The sequence below is a fragment of the Ascidiella aspersa genome, chromosome 4, assembly GCF_963924565.1.
Source record: "Ascidiella aspersa chromosome 4, kaAscAspe10.2, whole genome shotgun sequence".
Classification (NCBI taxonomy): domain Eukaryota; kingdom Metazoa; phylum Chordata; class Ascidiacea; order Phlebobranchia; family Ascidiidae; genus Ascidiella; species Ascidiella aspersa.
The window spans coordinates 3,455,458-3,475,221 of NC_139450.1; the positions used below are offsets into that span (position 1 = coordinate 3,455,458).

General features: G+C 39.1%; 1 protein-coding gene across 1 annotated transcript; it reads right to left on the bottom strand.

The window, feature by feature from the left end:
- Nucleotides 1-1,313: 1,313 nt before the first annotated feature.
- Nucleotides 1,314-18,841, bottom strand: LOC146146702 (histidine ammonia-lyase-like). Its single transcript, XM_083386974.1, has 15 exons — nucleotides 18,577-18,841; nucleotides 17,973-18,085; nucleotides 17,547-17,560; nucleotides 17,193-17,268; nucleotides 16,410-16,431; nucleotides 16,077-16,154; nucleotides 10,264-10,336; nucleotides 8,547-8,777; nucleotides 7,213-7,401; nucleotides 6,444-6,686; nucleotides 5,750-5,889; nucleotides 4,870-5,014; nucleotides 4,047-4,237; nucleotides 3,185-3,324; nucleotides 1,314-2,236 (listed from the first exon to the last, which is right to left on the bottom strand). Exons 1-15 carry the CDS (start codon nucleotides 18,706-18,708, stop codon nucleotides 2,047-2,049), a joined length of 1,977 nt encoding a protein of 658 aa, XP_083243100.1. The 5' UTR covers nucleotides 18,709-18,841; the 3' UTR covers nucleotides 1,314-2,046.
- Between the last annotated feature and the right edge of the window lie 923 nt (nucleotides 18,842-19,764).

The window sequence follows — 19,764 nt, forward strand, 5'->3', positions numbered from 1 at the left end:
ACGATCAATCATGCGTCACATTGTGAATCATAGAATACTCAAAAATATAGAACAACACAAAATCACTTTAAAAGAAAATGACAGTTTTTTTTGTTGCACGCTGTTTTAAAAAGATTTAAACCTGATGCCTACTGAACGATTACCTATAAAAAGTTTCTTTATCAACAGTCAGGTCGCTTATGGATTTACTGTAATTTCGAAAAATTCAGCATAGTTCGCTCTCAATAAAATATCTCACAGCGCTAAATTTCTTATAGTATACTTCGATTTTCGAATACAACTGCAAACGAGAAAAGGAAATACACGGAACGATTTTAAACAGACTTTACTAATGCACACGCAAAACAAACATGTTAAATAACAAATACAGACGATCGCGCTCTACAACCTCGATTAACATGTTATTTTGGTTAAAGAGCATTGATCTAGCTATCATCACAGTACTTGTTTTTACTTCTTGTGCAGGTGATCAATTTTTTAGGTAAATGAAATAACTTTATTGTGATTAACATAATACTTTGTTCAATCCGGCCAACGGCTCATTATCCATTATACTTTTTTAAGTAAAAATAACCTTTTTTATTTTAGAATATATTATTGAATACCGATACCTTAATACTTGCTGGCATCCACACTTTCTGCCTTTCCATCACCGGGTTTTTCAAAAATGATTTTTTTGCTATACGCTAGGTCGCGGGCCAGATAACTGTACGGACTGACCATCGCGGGCTGGATAACTGTATAGCCTGACCATTGCGGACCGAATAACTGTAAGGTCTGACCATGGTGGGCCGGATAACTGTAAGGTCTGACCATCGCGGACCGAATAACTGTAACGCCTGAATATCGGGGGCCGGATAACTGTAAAATGCTTGACCATCGCGGGCCGGATAACTGTAAAATGCTTGGCTATCGCGGGCCAGATAACTGTAAGGTCTGACTTTTGCTTGCCAGATAACTGCAAGGCCTGACCATTGCGGACCTGATAACTGGTAAGGCCTGACCATTGCGGGCTGGATAACTGTAAGGCCTAACTTTGCTGGCCATATAACTGTAAGGCCTGACTTTTGCTGGCCGGATAACTGTAATGCCTGACTAACGTGGGCCGGACAACTGTAAGGCCTGGCCATCTCGGGCCAGATAACTGTATGGCCTGACCATCTCGGGCCAGATAACTGTATGGCCTGACCATCTCGGGCCAGATAACTGTATGGCCTGACAATACAGAACTAACTGCTGGCATCACTGGTCAGTATTTTAGCCTTTGTATGTCAAGATACGAATTGACCAAAACTTTTTTTTGCATTGTTTTTTCACAATCGTACGATTATACAATACAATACATGTTTGTTTGCCCATGTTAGTCGCAAAATATCATGTACAACTCTTATTGATACAGCTTTGGCGCAATTTGAACTTTGCAAGTCATGTACAATCAGCATTACTATTTAAACGCAACGTTGTGGTTATATGAAAGCTATGTACAAATTCAGGCATTAGCGACGAAATTACAGTAAAACTGGTTGCTACGCTTGCAAAAGGGCTTAACCGATAGGACTACTTTTTATGGCTTCAAGCCGCGTTAAAATCTTCATTTTTCAGCCGCCAAGTCCAGTATAGTATATCTATGCAGTATATGGCTTAAACACGGCATTCTTCTCGTGCTTATTTAGTGGGCGATAAAAGCAATTTGGAGAGCGGAGTACTGAACAAAAATTCAATACCCAGTAAAATAAACTATAAGAACAGGAATTTGCGTAAAACTGTGTGTTTAGGACGTCTGTCTTAATTTACAGAAAAAGGCCTTTGGTTTAATGTTATTAGGATATACTTTTCGCCTTGGGCTCATATAATTTTTAAAACATGAGATCGCTTTGGCGTTAGGGTTGGGTTTGAGATCACAGAATTTGTCGTAATGTTCTTCAGGTTATCTACCAGTAGAACAGCGGCTTCTACTGCCCAGCTTAAAGGCGGCAGAAGAAAGATATTTTAACGCGTCGTAAAGCGATAGAAAGTAGTCGGATCGATTTAGTGACTTCTGATTTGTTAACGATCCTGTCTGAGAGAATGTGGAAGGATTTGGCTGGATGTTGGCGAGCAGGAATATTGGCTGAGGTCCAGCGGCAAAGCAGGAAGTCTAAGGAAAGGCTCAACGGCTTCCCAGATCTTATTTTGCCGCAGAAGTTCAGCGACCGCCTCGATGTCTTCGTAATGCACGCGATCCTTGTCGTAGGTTCTGTAATTAGGCGAGAAGTGGTGTTACGATCAGGGCTGCGGAGTAAGTTTGCTTTTAAGAAGTCTTATATTTTGCCTACAAGTGATAAATATAATACAGTGGTTCTTAAACTGTGCTTCGTGACGCTATGGCAGGCCTACCTAGTACTCTGTAAACAGGCGGGCAATGGTGTTATGGACAGGGCTACGGAGTCAAAGTTTGGGTTTGACGGAGTAAGTTTGCTCATAAAAGTATTTTATATTTTCCCTACAAGTGATACATATATAACAGTGGTTCTCAAACTGTGCTTCGTGAAGCTCTGGTACCTGGTATAGGTAATTGAGCAAGCAGTGTTTTTTATCAGGGCTGCGGAGTCCGAGTGGGACTCGGGACTGGAGTCAGACTACGAAAGACTACCCAAATTCACAGTCCGACGTGAACATACGCTAACAAATTTAAATATTTTCCAACCACGTATATTGGAAATGCAGGAGTTATATAAGACCCCTACGAGTATATTGCCGAATATCCACTTTATTTTAGTTACAGTAGATTACAATCTGTATAGAGGTGTAGCATGATTAGGGACTTGACGAAATTGGCACATTTGGCCGAAGTCGACTCAGCAAACCTAAGCCCAGTTAGAACTGTGGAGAAAATTATTGGTCTTGTACAATGTCATTTAGCGAACGACCTGCTTACTTTCGTTTGTAACAGCCTAGCGTTCTACAACTGAACAAAACCAACTTATATATGAAATGGGTTTGTAAGCCCCTTCAGCAGAGCCATTCGACTCCACAAAGATTTAACTTACGGTACGGTAGACCTACCTAACTAGTGCATGTCAATGGAAACCTGACAAAACTAATATATGTTGAATGAAAACCTAAAATTAATGTATGCAAAACAGAAAGCTCGTTTCTTTAAGTCAGCAAATCCATGCGACCCCACTAGGAAATGTCTACTTACGGTACGTGTGATCTGACAAGGCTGTGAACCGCCTCAAGTGCCTCTGTTGTCTTCAAAGGTCGATGGAAGTCAATTCCCTGACAAGCGCACAGAAGTTCGATCGCAATCACCCTTTCAACGTTAGTCACCACGCTGAGAGCCTGAGAAGATGAAGGCAGGGTTAAGTCACTGTTTTTAAATGTCTTGACTAGACCTAACCATATCGACAAATGTCTTGACTTGATTTAAGTGGTATGGACAAATGTCTTGACTTGACTTGACTTAAGTGCACTCAAGTCACTGTTTTCAAATGGCCTGGCTTGACTCAATTAGTATCGACAAAAGTCTTGACTTGACCTAATTAGTATCGACAAATGTCTTGACTTGACTTAAGTAATATGGACAAATGCCTTGACTTATCTTCAGTGCACTTAAGTCACTGTTTTCAAATGGCCTGACTTGACTTAATTAGTTTCGACAAATGTCTTGACTTGACTTAAGTCTTTTGGACAAATGCCTTGGACATAAAAGATGTGTCCTCGTTAAGAATTTTCATTTAAAACTGAGGTATTTATTCTAAATTTTGGACACATAAAATAGTATGCTTGCTATATGTTGCGTCTATTTTTTAGTTCGAGTTATTGCTGATAATCGGAATCATTAGTAGTTTAACTTTTTAATTCTTTGACAAGGAATTAACTTGAAGTTGACTTGCGCTAATTATGACTTGACGGAGACTTGACTTGCGCAACTGATGACTTGGACTAGGAGTTGACTGGGTGTTTATTCAAAAAGACTTGACTTAGACGTACGTTGTTTTACAAATGACTTGGCTGCTACTTAAGTCATTTCAAAATGACTAGTTTGTAACCCTGTAACTTACCTTCCTGGCTGAGAAACCTCCCATTGAAACGTGATCTTCCTGGCCAGCGCTGGTTGAGAGCGAGTCGACTGAAGAGGGATGACAGAGGACCTTGTTTTCGGACACCAGAGCGGCAGCTGTGCAGTGTGGAATCATGTAACCAGAGTTTAAACCTCCGTCTTGGACCAGGAAGGCCGGCAGATCGCTGTAAGCTGCAAGTATATAGAATATTTCATCTGGGCGAAAAAAACTATATAGCAGTCAAACAATAAAGAAAACACACAACGAACACATTTTTTTCTGTTAAGTATATTTTTTCGCTCAGTTGCAATATTACGACCCCAACAAACATTTTCTGTATAGGTTTTTTAAACGTCAGTTTAATAAAAAAAACTGCCGGAAGTACAACTTTACAATTGATACAATGCCTGACAGCAACAGTATGTTCATTAAAGTCTGTTTATGAAGGTGTTTGTCATATATTTTCAAATACGTTCAGTAGAACAATTCAAAAATACAAAGTCAGTTTCACGTTTTCTAGTTTGACAGTTGAAGAAAAAGACACCGTCACAGATATACCATTTCAGAACTTAAAGGATTTCTTTATTTTTTTAACATATTTCAAACTCGCGTGGTTTGGTAATTTAACCACACTTTTGTTGCTTATAATTTACACACGAACTAAAATTTAATTAGTAATATTTAATTTAACTCGAAAAATATTTAACTGAAACAGGTAAAAAACACTTCGTTATTCTTTCGTCTGCCAGTGTGTAGTACTAATACAGGCCAGGCAAAAATCATAGCCAACGTGAAATATTTTTTTTTTAATTTATAGCTTTACCTGGATTGCAAAGGCGTTCAATCCTCCTCTCGCTGATTGAAGAGAGCTCGTGGATGCCAATTGCAAGAAAGTCGAGCGCTTTTGCAGGATACTCGCCGTGAAAGTTGCCGCCTGAGATCGTCTCATGACGATCGATCAACACCATCTGGAAAAACTCTAATGTTGTCAAAACTAGGGATTCAAAGTCGGACCCTGCACTCGACGAAGTCGTTCTTTTTTTGCTGGAGTCGGACTGGGGACTCGAGGAAGACTACACGAGTCCCGAGTCCGCCGAAAAAAAATTTAAATTGCAAAGGTAAAATATCAAAGAGTGGATATTTTCAACCACGTATCGTGGGTGGATGAATTATATATGACACCCCTATAAGTGGATTGCGGTATATCCAGCTTATTTTAGTAACGTAAATAGATGAAATACATAGAGTCGAAGCAGGACTCGCGACTCGACAAAGTCGTAAAATTTGGTCTATATATTCGAAACGTTCAAAATGTTACCACTTCCTATATATGCCTATATGGCCTTTGATATTCCTGCTACGTAATATGCCCTTAACAGCGTATATACTACACCACGAACCAAAGTGAAATTAATAATATTTAAAAGTAAGCTAGGTAAATAACGCCATATATAACGGAATAAAATAAACAGTAAGCCCTGAAAATATATCCCCGACAAAATATACAACAACCGTACCCCGGTCTAGTTCCTTTATAGAATTCCAAATAAGAAATATACATGAGTAACATCTTGGGTATGAGATTCATTATCAAGCTATTGACATTGATCTTTGAGTGAGGTACACTTTTTTGGCGGTTTGCATTTCTTTGTATTTAAAACTGTTACACTTTACACTGATCTTGATTAGTAAATATAGCGTACCGGGTTGTCGGTGGCACTGTTCAACTCCACATCGAGGATCCCCTTGACGAAATGTACGGTGTCGTGCGCTATTCCGTGCACTTGAGGGCAGCATCGCAGTGTGTAGGCGTCCTGCACTCGCCCACAGTTGGCGTGGTTGTCTGCGAAGCGGAAAAGTGGTATATCGGTCTTTTAATCTTGCTTGATAGCCGTATTCCAAATTGGAAACTTTGGATTTTGCGCGGGAGGGACGATTCTGCAGCTTGAAATTGCGCGGCTGTAATAACATTTCTGCCCAAATTTGCGCGGCTGTAATAATGTTATTTGTAAAAAAAAAGAGTACTATACTGAAAACCGCGATAAATCTCCCGCGCAGGCCTTACTTTCCAACCTGGGCCGTATTTGTCTTATTCAAAAAACTAAAAGCAAGTAACACTGTTGGCTAATTGTATTTAACTGTTGACGAGCTTTCGAACAACCGTGCTGGAAAAATACAAAAAAGGAAAAATAGAAAATTAGTGCAACCGAAATAAATAAACTTCCTAACAAAGATAAAGTACAGTTGAAATGTTGTCGGGTGCAATACCAAACTTTATATTTTGTCATCACTTGAGTTTTTGGTGCATTTTCTTGTTTAACGATAATCAAGTTAATAAAGCTAGACACAAAATCCAAACCCGACAAAGCAAAATCGAACTCAAACCGATCCACCTACTAGATATCTCGGATCTCTCTCCACCATAGTTAAGCAGGGCTCTCATTTTTTTGGCCACGGCCAGCTGGCCAGTGTGTGGTCTCGCTTCGTGGATTGCAGGGTCAAAGGCACGACTGGTTCCCTGAAGGGCCTCGAGGGTCAGGGCGGCCACCACGTCGGCCTGCTGAGCGATTCGCAGGGACCGTTCGGTCGCCTCGGAGCCAAGGGCGCAAATGAACTGGGTGCCGTTGATAAGCGCCAAACCTGCAATGTATTGGGGTGATGTGAAGTAAGTCGATTTAGGTTACTCGGTTGGTTTGAGCGGTAAATGATAGTATCGGTACTCGTCTGGTGAAATTGGTAGCGATTCGATATTAATTTTGGAGCATAATGGTTGGAGGTTGTTTTAAGACGTTATAAGAATATCAAAGCCCGTACAGAAGTAGGTCACATTTTGGTATCAGTGCCTTCTCATTATGTTGAAAATAAATAAAAAGGTATTGGAAACAAAACTTTATTATTTTTAAATATTTTTTTAGCAAATATTTGCAATCCAATAATGCAGCTATTCTACTTTGCAAAGTAAATTAATCCAAAAAAGTAGGTTAACAAATGAGGTTAACTTACCTAATCTGCCTTGCTTAGTATTTTAAACCTCCCCAAATACCATAGTCATTGGCTTTTTGCCATAGATTTAAAAAAATTTAAAGCCTTGTTACGATAACAATAATGTATAGTTAAGCTGTCTTTCGTTTTTTGCAATTAGTTGATCTTCAACAAACAATCTCACCTTCCTTGGGTGTCAAGTCAAGAGGGGAAATCCCGTTTGCTTCTAGGACGTATTTGGCGTCAGACCAACCACTAGAGGGCGACCACATCTTGCCCTTGCCCATCAGACCCAGGGCGATGTGGGACAGGGGGGCAAGGTCCCCACTCGCCCCGACTGTTCCCTGGTCTGGGATCATTGGTAGACATGACGCTGGTGTAGATAAGATGGTAAATTCGTGGTTATTTTTGGAATATTGTAACTCGAAGCTTAGTAGGTTCAAAATAACGAGTAATGTTTAAAAATATAAAATAAGTCGAATCCAGTTTTCGTGCTACAAATAGACTTTCAAAGATTCGTTAAGACACGTAAATTGGACTACAAACGAACACAAGAGAAATAATGTGGGTCAAATTACAGTTAAACTAAGCCTTAAACTCGTAGTTAAACTGTGCTTTAAAGTTTGCTAGACAGGACGCTGGTGTGGAGAAAATGTTGGAGTTTTTTATTTATTTTTTTACGTCGGCGGAATATTGTAACTAACGGTTGTAATGCCTTACACAACAAATAAAAGTTTTTTATCGTGGCAATGTTTATGTATGAGGAAATTTATTTGTTAAGTCAAATTGGATTATTTTATTTTGTTTCGTAACTGCGACATAATGTTTGTCGCAGCACGAACGCGTAAAAAGAGAATCAGTCGGGCAAACAGGAAAAAAGCAATTTAAACGCTTCGGTGAACACGAATGCACTCGGCTAAGTTCACACATATCAAGTAGCCTAGATGTTGTAAGCATAAATAGCACTACAATTTGTGTTATTTCTGGCCTATGAATGATAACTATTATAAAATTTGATCGCATACAATTTTTTAAGCTTGAAATCCTGCACATTTTAGAGACAATTTATTAGAAAAACTAAAAGTACCGGTAGCGCTAAATTATATATTATAAGTGCTTTTATGATTTTGTTCGGCCGAAGCGCCTTTTTGATCTTCGCCATTGATAGTGGATCGAAAAACACAGAAAATATTTAACTGCTCGTGCTTTTGTTCCACCCACTATTAGCATTCGTGGAAAAATGCCGGATACTGGTTTTTCCGTGCGAATGGTAAAAAAGATATTTTTAATATTTCTAAGACGTATAATTGACCGATGATCATGTATAAATGTATGCACGTTTTATATCCATACACCACGTACACACATGTCCCTTTTGTATTGACTGTCAATGAGATATTTCAAAGCAGAGTTAAAGAATTTGTGTTAAATTAATCAAAATGCGAACACAGTACAATTTATTTAATTCACATAGCTTCTCTTTGTTTATTTCCACCCACTATTACCATTAATTATTACCATTAAAAGCGTCCACCAGGGTACCGAGGTTCTTCAGCGAGATTCCGCTGTAGCCCTTGCACAGCACATTAATCCTGAGCGCCAGGACCATGCGGGCTCTCTCGGGCGGCAGGGGGTTCCCCACACCGGCGCTGTGGGACTCGATGAGGTTGACCTGCAGTTGCTTGAGGTCTTCTGGTGGAATTACGACCCTCGCGAACTTGCCGAAACCAGTGGACACACCGTATACAACTGTAATGGTAAAAAAATCAAATTTGTAAATTATAACTGTTCTTTGGAGCATTTCGGTTATAGAAGCGGGAAAAACGCGTCTGGTGTGAACCAACCTTAATGGGCGGAGGTTGTAGTAAGCCGTACCGGTAATAAGAGTACCACAGCCCATATAGAAGTATGGAAAGCATATTCTATCTGAAACGTTCAAAATGCCACCTACTTCTAAATGGGCTTTGAAACTGTTTTTAGAAAGGCTGGAGTTTTTTGTGCTGCAGGCCTACGTGTTTGTTTTGTGTGAAATAAATTTTATTTTTGCGTTGTGTGTTCTACTGCTGAAAATAGAAGAGTAACCGTTTTAATAAATTACGATTGGTTGGAAAAGGTTTTATTTTTTTGTTTTTGGAACACGGAAAACGGCTTGCTATATACGCATTATGTTTCATTTGTAAATATACCAACTTTAACTGACTGAAATAGAATGTGTTAAGGCTACTGTTTTTTTAACCTAATTTCGTTATGCGCATGATAATTTGAACTAAAAAAGACTTAAACTGAACTTACTTATGAAACTGTGGCATGGGCAGCAAATGTAAAAAGTTACTATAGGTGATGGGCTGCAATAAGGATTGCATACCCTTGCTTTATATGATACAGCATCCCTGGTTTGGATTGCTTGGCAAGGTAAGGGTTGTTACGTTCAGTGTGCGTGTCTTGCGAACTCGGAGTTCAGATGGGGTGGGTTTACAAAAACCGCAGACTACTTCAAATTACGCTCGACTAAAAGGGTGCTAGAATTGTTGAATAAAGCGTTTGATTGCTGTATTGTTGTCTCAAACAAACGCCAAGTTGCCAGACAGGCGGAAAAAGCAAGACAAAGATTAAACATCCAAGGCAGATTTGGACAACCAGATTTATTGTACCTTTTTAAATTAGAAACATAAATCATTTTCAATTGTTAAAATTGAAGCACATTATTTTTTTTAAATTGGTTTAAAAGTTGAAAATATGATTTAAATCTTTTACTATTTATCGAATTAAATTAGAACTGAAATTCCTTAATTTTGAAAAACAGAAAATTATCAAATAAAATTTAAACTAAAATTACATAATTATTTACAATTAATTTAGTGTAAATCACAATTTATTCATAAGAATGTAAATGGCAAATGTTTGATAATTTTCTATGCGTTTTAGTATAACACAAAACGTTTATCTAAAAAACACGCAGTTACTTCAAAGTTTTAAAGAAAACAACACAGTTTCTAGAAAGTTCTAAAAACGTTCACTAAGCACGAATCTAAAATTCAGCTTGAGTACGAAGCTCAAATCCAAAAAGACTAAATCGGCATCATCTTGATGAAGATCAGTTAATGTGCTTATGGTGATACAATTAGGTATCGGAACGTCTTTATCGGAATGATGTCAATTTACTTGACCTTTTTAGCTTTGAGATTGATTTTTATCAAGTTAAATTAAAGCCATGTTTAACCTATAGGCCTAGTACCTTTATTTTCTTCAACAATTTCGTCCAGAAGCTTTCTTGATGCTCGAACTTTACGTTCAGCTTCAGCCGAAACCTGGTGAAACGAAAGAAAACTTTTTTGGTTGTTGTTTCAAAACTGGGGTCCGTAAGGGAGTTTTAATGGGTCCGCTCAACATATTTTAAATTCATTGAATAATAAATTTTGGTAAAGCACATAATTGTGGCGTTCATTTTTGGATAGTAAATCATTTGACAGATTGTATAATGCAATTAGTTTTAATACCAATTTTTTGAATTAGGGATGTTTGGCAATATCGGGGAATGAGATGGTGGTTGCTTTTCCAGACAACGCTTTGCTTTGAACCACCATCTCCTTATATAAAATTTAAGAATAAATTGTTTAGGTGGGATTCATTTAGGATGAAAATGGTTGTTGTTAAGAAGGTAAATTTCGCATTAGATAAAATTTGAAGAAAATTTTAAATTTGCGTAGGCTACATATCAGGACTATTTCAAATGCACCTTTCTAGCCTAATTTAAAACTAAGGCAGATTTACAACCAAAACCTAATTGCAGCTGCATAGCACCGACAAATTGACATAAACTGTTATTTTGAAAACCTTTATTTTTCAGAGAACTGAACGAAAACCAGGCCGGCCGTCGCCAGATAAAATCCGAGCCTGTACGATCGCTTGTTCCGGACCGCCTCAGTCTATTCTATCCGCAACAGCACAATATCACCAAACTCAACTTCGAAATCAATGGCGGGAAAAGCGAGGCTTAGGTCACCGCTTTACAGGTTACGGTATCCAGCGAATTTAGCGTTTCTTGACAGTGGCGATTTATTTTGGGGCAATATGCACAATGTTGTCAGCATAGCGATTTGCTTACCAAACAAACCACATGCAAGTATAAAAATAATGCTTGGAACACATAATCTTTCTGTGAACAGATATTTATTCCACTTTTATTTATTCCACATTCCTTATTTTGTTTAACACAATAAAGAGGCTGTGAAAAATGATTGCAAGTTTGTAAAAATCTGTGACATTTTTTGAACATGATAGGGTTGGTGTAGAATTAGAAACTGCACTCGCCAATCGGACGAGTTTCTATTAATTAGCCCTCGGCGGAAATAAGTTACAGTTGCCAAAAATGGTGGCAAGCCGTCTTTATAGGAAAAGAATCGTGCTTTCGAAATTTTTATTACAGGTCTGTAAATAGATCGTTTTATTTCTACCGATCCGCAAGGGTCAAAAGGTTATGAACCACTGGTTTAGTTTTTATTATAATTTTTATTAAAAGTTGATAAAATGAGTTTCCTACTTAACATTATTTTGCTGGGTATCTTTAATTTAGATTAATTTTTTTACAAAAGTTGGTTGAAATGAGTTTTTATAATGATTACTAATATACGTATTTATTTGATGTGAAAACATTTAACCCGTTTCGTCAAGAGGTTTTGCGAGAAGTTGCACGCCCGCCCTTACGAGTTAACGTGCAACCAATCGTTACGCCCCACCGCAACATGTGCACTGGGGCCTGACCCCTGGCCCCACACAGTTGCCCGGCGGGTCGCAACCGCGTGAGTTCTTGCTGGTTTGCAAAGGTTTCTGGCTAAATATGTTACCTGTCAAAACCACAACTAAAATACCAATCAAAAGTATTGTCACAAATTTAATTATTGTAACCCTTTGAAGCATAACTAATGTGTTAGGCTGCGGGAACTGCCGTCTGGGTCGGCTACCCGTCGCCACGGTTTCCCCTCAGGAATAGGACATTGTGTGAATTTCGCAGCCTCGGTTTTCTCGGCGCTGCGTGATATCTTTGTGTCGATTTCGTTTGCTATTGCGTGGTGTCGTTTTGATATGATTCGTCGGGTGGATACCGAGAGAATCCGACGCATTTGAGCACGGTTTGCAATCTCGTTGGTTAGAGACAAGCTGTAGCCTTATGCGAGCACTTGGTGTGCGTGGTTAGTTGCCGTGTACTGATTGTCGTTCTGTCCAATAAACGTCTTGCTCGAGAAAGTAAAGTCATTCCTATCCTTAGCAGCTACTTTGGGGATTGTGTCCCGATCTAGTCTGCGACAATTGGGGGCTCGTCCGGGATTTAAACAAGGTTTGACTTAGAGACCTCTTCAAGACGTGGTAGAAATGGACCAGATAATCGAGGCAGGAAAGAGCATGGGACTCACAGGTAATGACCTGGTGAAGTTTGTGCAGCAGGCCGCAGAACGCGAAGAACGTCGCTTGGATCGCGAAGCAGCGGCCGAAGAAAGGCGGGCCAGAGAAGCTCGGAGAGAAAACGAGTTTCGGTTAGAAATGAATCGGTTGGAAGTTGAAATAGCTCAACTTGAGCATCGGAGCCCAGTCCTATTAAAGCTGGTCGAATTCAAGAAAAAAGAAAATAGGCCGGATACTTCCGATGGTAGTCAAGAGAAGACTACGAAACAAAAGTGGGGAGATCGACAAGTCAAAGTGGACAAGCAAGCAGAAGCGTTTGAAGAGGTGCCTACCACAGGGATATGTGACACAAGGATGCGATACACAGACGCTTTGCATCCGTCGCTTGTCGCGAAAAATGTGATGAACAACAAAGAAATTACCGCGCTGAGCAAGGACAACTCGGGAAGCTTGGTCGGCGGAAAAGTGACCGAGAAAAGTTCTACTGAGGAAGGTCAGTTGTATAACGAGGCATTGGAAACGTCAAACGAAAGTTGTTCTGACGACGCCCAGTTGTACAGCGAGGCTTCGGAAGCGGAAAACGAAAGGCGTTGTGATGACGCCCAGTTGTACAGCGAGGCTTTAGAAGCGACAAACGAACGTAGGGTTGAAGACGTTCAGTTGGGCTTCGAATCATTAGAAGCAGCCGACAATTCGAAGGTATTGGAGTGCGTAGAAGCGGATTATGTTCGAAAAGCAGGAAACGGGGTCACACTTTGCACCTCTTACTCTGAGGATGACGTGGAGCTGGAGGTCTTGTGCATTGCGGAAGGTCTACGGGCGTTTTCGAAGGTGGTTCACGTTGGAAGCAAGGTCATTACGCCGAACAACCTCAACAGGATCTTTGACATGTCACCGGTTGCGCAATATGTGCGGCCCTCACCGGACAGAGACAAAATTGAGCGGCGCGCGTTAAAATGGGTCATGGCGATGACCAGAGTTGTTTAAAGTTAAACGACTGTAAATGTGCATGCGATGTTTTCTCGTCTGTTGTTTTTCATTTTGTGATCTTTACAATTTGTGCTTTGACGTGTATGTATCATAAGACAGCTTTAAAGAGAGATAAATTTCGTCTCTCGTATGCGAATTTGCTAGTATGTTTGTCTTGTTTTTGCTGGTTTTCTTAGATTTGTGTCTGGCTAAAATGTAAACATTGCAAAGTCGTCTTAAGTTGGGGTAAAGTGTGGACTGCAGTTTGTTTAATTCTTGCTGGAAATTTGTGTTGTAAATTTACTGTGTGCCATCGCGAAGTTAACTTGGGTTAAAGTGTGTATTGTACTTTATTTTTACTTCGCTTTAAATTTGTTTTCCGTTAAATTAGCCAATCGCAAGGATTGTCTTTAAGAGGGGGTAAATGTCACAAATTTAATTATTGTAACCCTTTGAAGCATAACTAATGTGTTAGGCTGCGGGAACTGCCGTCTGGGTCGGCTACCCGTCGCCACGGTTTCCCCTCAGGAATAGGACATTGTGTGAATTTCGCAGCCTCGGTTTTCTCGGCGCTGCGTGATATCTTTGTGTCGATTTCGTTTGCTATTGCGTGGTGTCGTTTTGATATGATTCGTCGGGTGGATACCGAGAGAATCGGACGCATTTGAGCACGGTTTGCAATCTCGTTGGTTAGAGACAAGCTGTAGCCTTATGCGAGCACTTGGTGTGCGTGGTTAGTTGCCGTGTACTGATTGTCGTTCTGTCCAATAAACGTCTTGCTCGAGAAAGTAAAGTCATTCCTATCCTTAGCAGCTACTTTGGGGATTGTGTCCCGATCTAGTCTGCGACAAGTATATTGTTACAGTGTGCGGTGAAACATTATCAAATAGCATTGGTGAACGTATATTTATTTTAAAGTTAATGTGAGACAGACAGCCACCGCCTATTGCAGCGACTGTTTTTTTTTGCTAACTAAAAGAAAGCAAAGAAAGTAAAATGTAAAAGAAATGTAAAGTCTAAGTGGCTTGTTCTTCCCATTGACCAAAAAGTAGGTCGGGAATGCCTGAAGTGTCAGTATTGTTCGAGCCCAGTCCTCAGGACAACCATTTTCCCAAAGGGAGGCGGTGCCGCCACTTGGAGGTAGAGCTAGAGTTGAACTGCGCGTCGGCAGAAGGTCGATATTTTTACCTTTTTGGTTATGGTGTAAGTCAGGGAGGTACGGTGTAAGTCAACTTCTTTTCATCGCGGGTCAAAAACAAGGTTTATTTTATCTTGCGGGCCAATGTTTTTAAATTGCGATTCTTAGGCTTATTGCTGGCAAATTATACATAGTCTATGGCATATATACTAACTTTATGGAATGTATACCTGTGTTCAATTACGGTAGTTATAAAATAATTTCAACAACAAAAAGTTACAAAAACAAAAATTGAAGTGATATTGCCAGATTGAACCAAAGTTGACTATCAGTTGGCGGGCCAAAAAAGCTGAACTCTTTGGCCCACGGGCTTGCAGTTGGACCACGCTGGTGTAAGTGTTAATATCAGTGTAAATGTAAGTAATAGTTTTAGTATTTATACTGGCCAAAAAATCCGGTTTTACCCGGGAAAAAAATGCCAGGACACAAACCCCACAGTGATCCGGTAAAAGACCACCGTCAGGTAATTGCAGCGACTGTCGACTAAGACTGCGCAAAATACTTCTCTAGAGAAAGCCGCAAAGCCGTTAGAAACGACATGTATATAGCCAATACGTAGGAAGAAAAAGAACACGAAAGTTACGTCATATTTGGCCAATAAGACTGGCCGGCACTCTAAAAACATGGCTAGGAATTACAGCGGCCATTCTAAAGCCAATTTGCAGCGGGAGTCAGACGCCAGCAAAACAAGTGGCTTGTTTTGCAGAACGTGAGAACACCGCCCGCAAGACTAACAGTTTTAGATTACGAGATTAAAGGTTACATGTCAATTTTAAAACGCGGCGAGCGAACGCACAAAAACTCAGGAATTGTGCAACTAAATCGAAGAATTGCTTTACCCGCACAATAACACAGAAATATTGCATCATAAAAAATGCTGCTATGTAACTGAAGAAAATGTTTTGCAAACGAAAGCTGAAACGCGTATTCTAAAACTCTATTTATCAATTCGTAACATAACCTAATGAACTCTAAGATTCGGCTTATGGCAATTGATTAAATTAGGTGTTTAATGTGTTAGTGAACACGTAACGCCAATGTTGTGTGATGTTTTTTAAATGGTTTAAAAACTGCTCACCCGTGACCGGTTTGCGACGGCGCTCGCTTGAGATGCTCGACTTTCTCTCATAGAAAGAAACAATTTTTTATTTTGTCTGGGAGCACACGAGTTTCTTTCTATTTTACCCACTTGCCCGGTGACTCGCTTAAGAGGAAGCAAAATGAGCCACGTTGCTGTCTGTGTCTTCCTAAAACGCGAACATGCTGACGACCGACGACTCACAAACTTTCCATTTTATTATTAGAAATATATATTTTTTTTATTCCTAAGGGCTTAGGGTTGGTGGGGCGCTATCAAATTTGATATTTTTAGGTTACACTACCACAAAGAGGCCCATGGCCAACAGAGCGCACAACTCCGTCTTAAAACTTCGCAATAGCTTGAACGGCAATTCAGTGCTCGTTAAAACACGTCGCCTTACCTTTATTTTGTAATCGCCCCCGGAAAGACTCCATAACACGCCAGTCGTCAGCGAAGATCCATCAAGTACAACCACATGCTGCCAGCAAAAAAGCGAAAAATTAAGAAAATCCTATCCATGCCTTAATTAGCTTTAGTTTACCAGACACAGTAAGCAGGGCTGCGGAGTCGAAGTCAGACTGGTGGGGTTCATTTTTTTGGCCCGATTCAGACTCGGGACTTGGGAGTCGGGTTCATTTATTTAATTGGAGTCGGACTCGAGCTGTTTTTAACCGACTTCGCAGCTCTGGAAAATGTCACTCAGTTGCGCTGCTTTGTATCGTAAAAAGCTTACCTTGATTTTTGGCGTGTTGATTCTTTTTGTTTGCAGTTTGGTTTAGTGTCAAGAAGCATGAACACGTATAAAACAAATTAACGTATAGATAAATAAACAAGGCTATTAATAAAAACAAATTCGGCCCACGTAGTTAAAAAGTATAATATTTTTTACCCTATCGTTTTTTTAATTTCTTGGGCTAATAAGCATGATGGTTTATGGCCAAATTTTGACAATTTTACGCTATTTCATATAAAAGCAAGTCGCAGAACACAATTTTTTAAACTGGGGTCCGTTGACCCCTTGAAAGTTACTGAAGGTACATTAGAAATTTTAATGTCTAATTTAAAATGGGATGATTTAAAAAAAAAGATTAATTCAAAACCTTATGGCCCCTCCTTTAACCCAGGACCACACAAACCAAAAAATTATTTATAGGGGTCCGCGGTAAAAAAGTTTAAAAACTCCTGTCCTAAAACGTTTCATTAGACAAGTTGTTGGGTCGCAGCATTTGTCCATATATAGACAAAATACAGTTGGAATGTTGCGGACGCAATTCCGAACTAAATTTTAACAAAAGTTTAAATTTAAACTGGGCGGCAATTCAATAAAAGCGTTGTTAAATAAATGTATATGTTTCCTTCGTTTAACGATATAACTAAGTCGACAAAATTGGACGCAAATTTTTATATCTGGCGCGCGATTGTTGATCATTACAACTTTTAGGCGCTTTACGAAAAGGTTTGTTGACCTCCCTGCGTTAAATAAGCCTAACAATTGCAACGCGACAATAAAGGATACGTCGCTGATTTCTTTATCTCTTTCGTCAAGTGGTAAATGTCAAGGTCGTCATTGTAGCTTGTACGATCAGGTAGTTCTGTGCAAAACGAACAGGAATAAATTTAGATCAACACCAAGTAGGTGGCATTTTGTGACCGTTTTGAATAAATCTCAAGAGAATGGCTTGAGTTTGTACTTAGAAGTAGAACGAATATACAAGAATGGACACAGCTTTAGAAGTGAAAATTAAACGTTAAAATAAACATCAAAGCAACTATATAATTATGTAGTGTTTTGCGAACGTTTAAAAAATATTAAGACAATGGCCGGAGGGTGTAATTAGACGTACCGTAGATTAAATATTAAAGCACATACGGGAAAAAGTAACACTTTGTGAACGTTTATAATAAATTTAAAGATAAGGCTGGGTGCAATATAGTTACGTAGAATGAATATAAAAGCCCATACAGCAGTTGATATAGCATTTTGTGAACGTTTTAAGATAATGGCTGGAGGCTGTATAGTTAGACGTAAAATGAATTTCAGGGCCTAATCTAGAAAAAAAATGCAGCATTTTTGAACGTTTCAAATAAATTTTAAGATAATGGCTGGAGGCTATAGTTAGTGTCTATCTAGAAAAAATCCAGCATTTTGTGAACGTTGCGAATGAATGTTTATTTATTTTTAACGTAGATGTGCTGTAGGGGTTTTGCTACTTCTTCTATGTCTAACAACAACCTCCATGACCTATGTTATAAAAACTAAGATTAAATAATGATGATTAATCACTGTTCATATTACGTCACAGCAGCATACGTACTTATTCGAACGAACTGCTTGTCGCTCAGAACATCGGAAATTACGTCAGAGCTGCTGTACAAAATGCCGCCGTCTACTGTTGTCAATTGAAGGATCTTAAAATAGCAATTACACGTTCATTTACCAACAAACAATAACAATATACATGCTGTGCTTGTCGGATTTCGACCATTTTAGCGTTTTATTGTCTTATTAGGTGAACATACCTTTTAAATTGTAGGAAATTAACTTTAAAATAACCTGTTCATCAACCAATACAGCTTTACGATGCAGTACTAGCTGATTTGGCATTACATCATGTAGTATGGTTACGGAAACTTAAGGCCATTTTAATACAATTTAAACAAGTTTAAAGCATTTTCACGCAAACACAATAATTAATGAGTACCTAGGCTCACTATTTTATTAATTAATATAACTTAAAATATCCCAAAATACTATTTTACTGTTGTCCGTTGTTTTATTTTTTTCGACTTGGCTTATTTATTTTTGGTTTGGTTTACCACGAAAAACAACCTAACATCGATAAGTAAAACACTATATAGTGATATAAGGTGGGCCATTTTGGAGGCTTATTGTTTATTACCTTGTCAGGCAGAGCCAGTTTAAATTCCTTGCTTCTCTTTCTTACTTCAGCCAGCAGCCACGAAATTTCCTTCGATCCATCGGCGCAAGGCACGCTTATACACTTATCAGCCACGTGCACGTACAACTGCATGTTTAAGGCAAAAAGATCTACAAACGTCGATTCACGAAAATTAACAGCTTCCCGTCAGACGAAGTTCACTGCCACAAAATAGATATAAAAACAATAGTAAAGCAAAGCGGAGGCCGCTTTATAGAATGACAGATTTCGTTCGCATGGTTAGACGCCCAAGTGCTGCAATGCAACGAGTGACTGACTCCGCCTCCAGCCATTGGCTGGAGCACTGACAACGCCTACACGCCAGATAGGTGTGCGTCTGTGTTTTTAGCTTCATGAAAGTTCGAAGCAGGTCAAAATTTCTTGTAAACAGCGACAAAAGGACGACAGGCTTTAGCTCTGTAGATTTAGTAAACTTCGTTTTGAAATTTCGCGGAAACGACGAAAGTAGGACAACAAAAGTTATAACTCTGTAGATTCGAAATTTTTCGTAAACAACAACAGTCGGACCGCAAGCTCTAACTGTGTAAATTTAATAAACTGCGTTTTTAGTTTGTTGAAACACACTTTTAAACGGAAAATTATTAATTGTCATTCATTTTTTAAATCGGAAATCTATTATTTTAAACGGAAAATTATTTTTTTTCATTCAGGAAATGATAAGTCACAGACTCGAGTGTTCTCCTTTTAAAATAAAAGCAACGATTAGCATATTGCAGGGACGCAGATCCAGGATTTTTGTTTGGGAGGGCAATAACATATTTTTCAGAAATTACTTTACAAATTCGCGTCAAAACATGACGTCACAATGTTACATATCAAAAAGTAACCTTAACAAAGCAATACAGCACATTTCGTTTATTTTATTAAAGTTTTAAGTTGGAGGGGTGTTACTTTCAATGCAAAAGCTATACTACGACGATGTTAGAGATTTACGCAAAGCGAAAAAATGCCTTAACATCGTTTGAGTTGCAAAACCTTTTATGTACGCGGGGAGGCGATAAAAAGCACGACGCCTTCAGGCTAAATCGATTTTATCAACGACATACTTAAAACGCGATTTTAAAATGGCGCGATGCTAGAATTGTTTTTGCATTTACGTGGTTAAATTAGGCAAAATATACAGTTTGG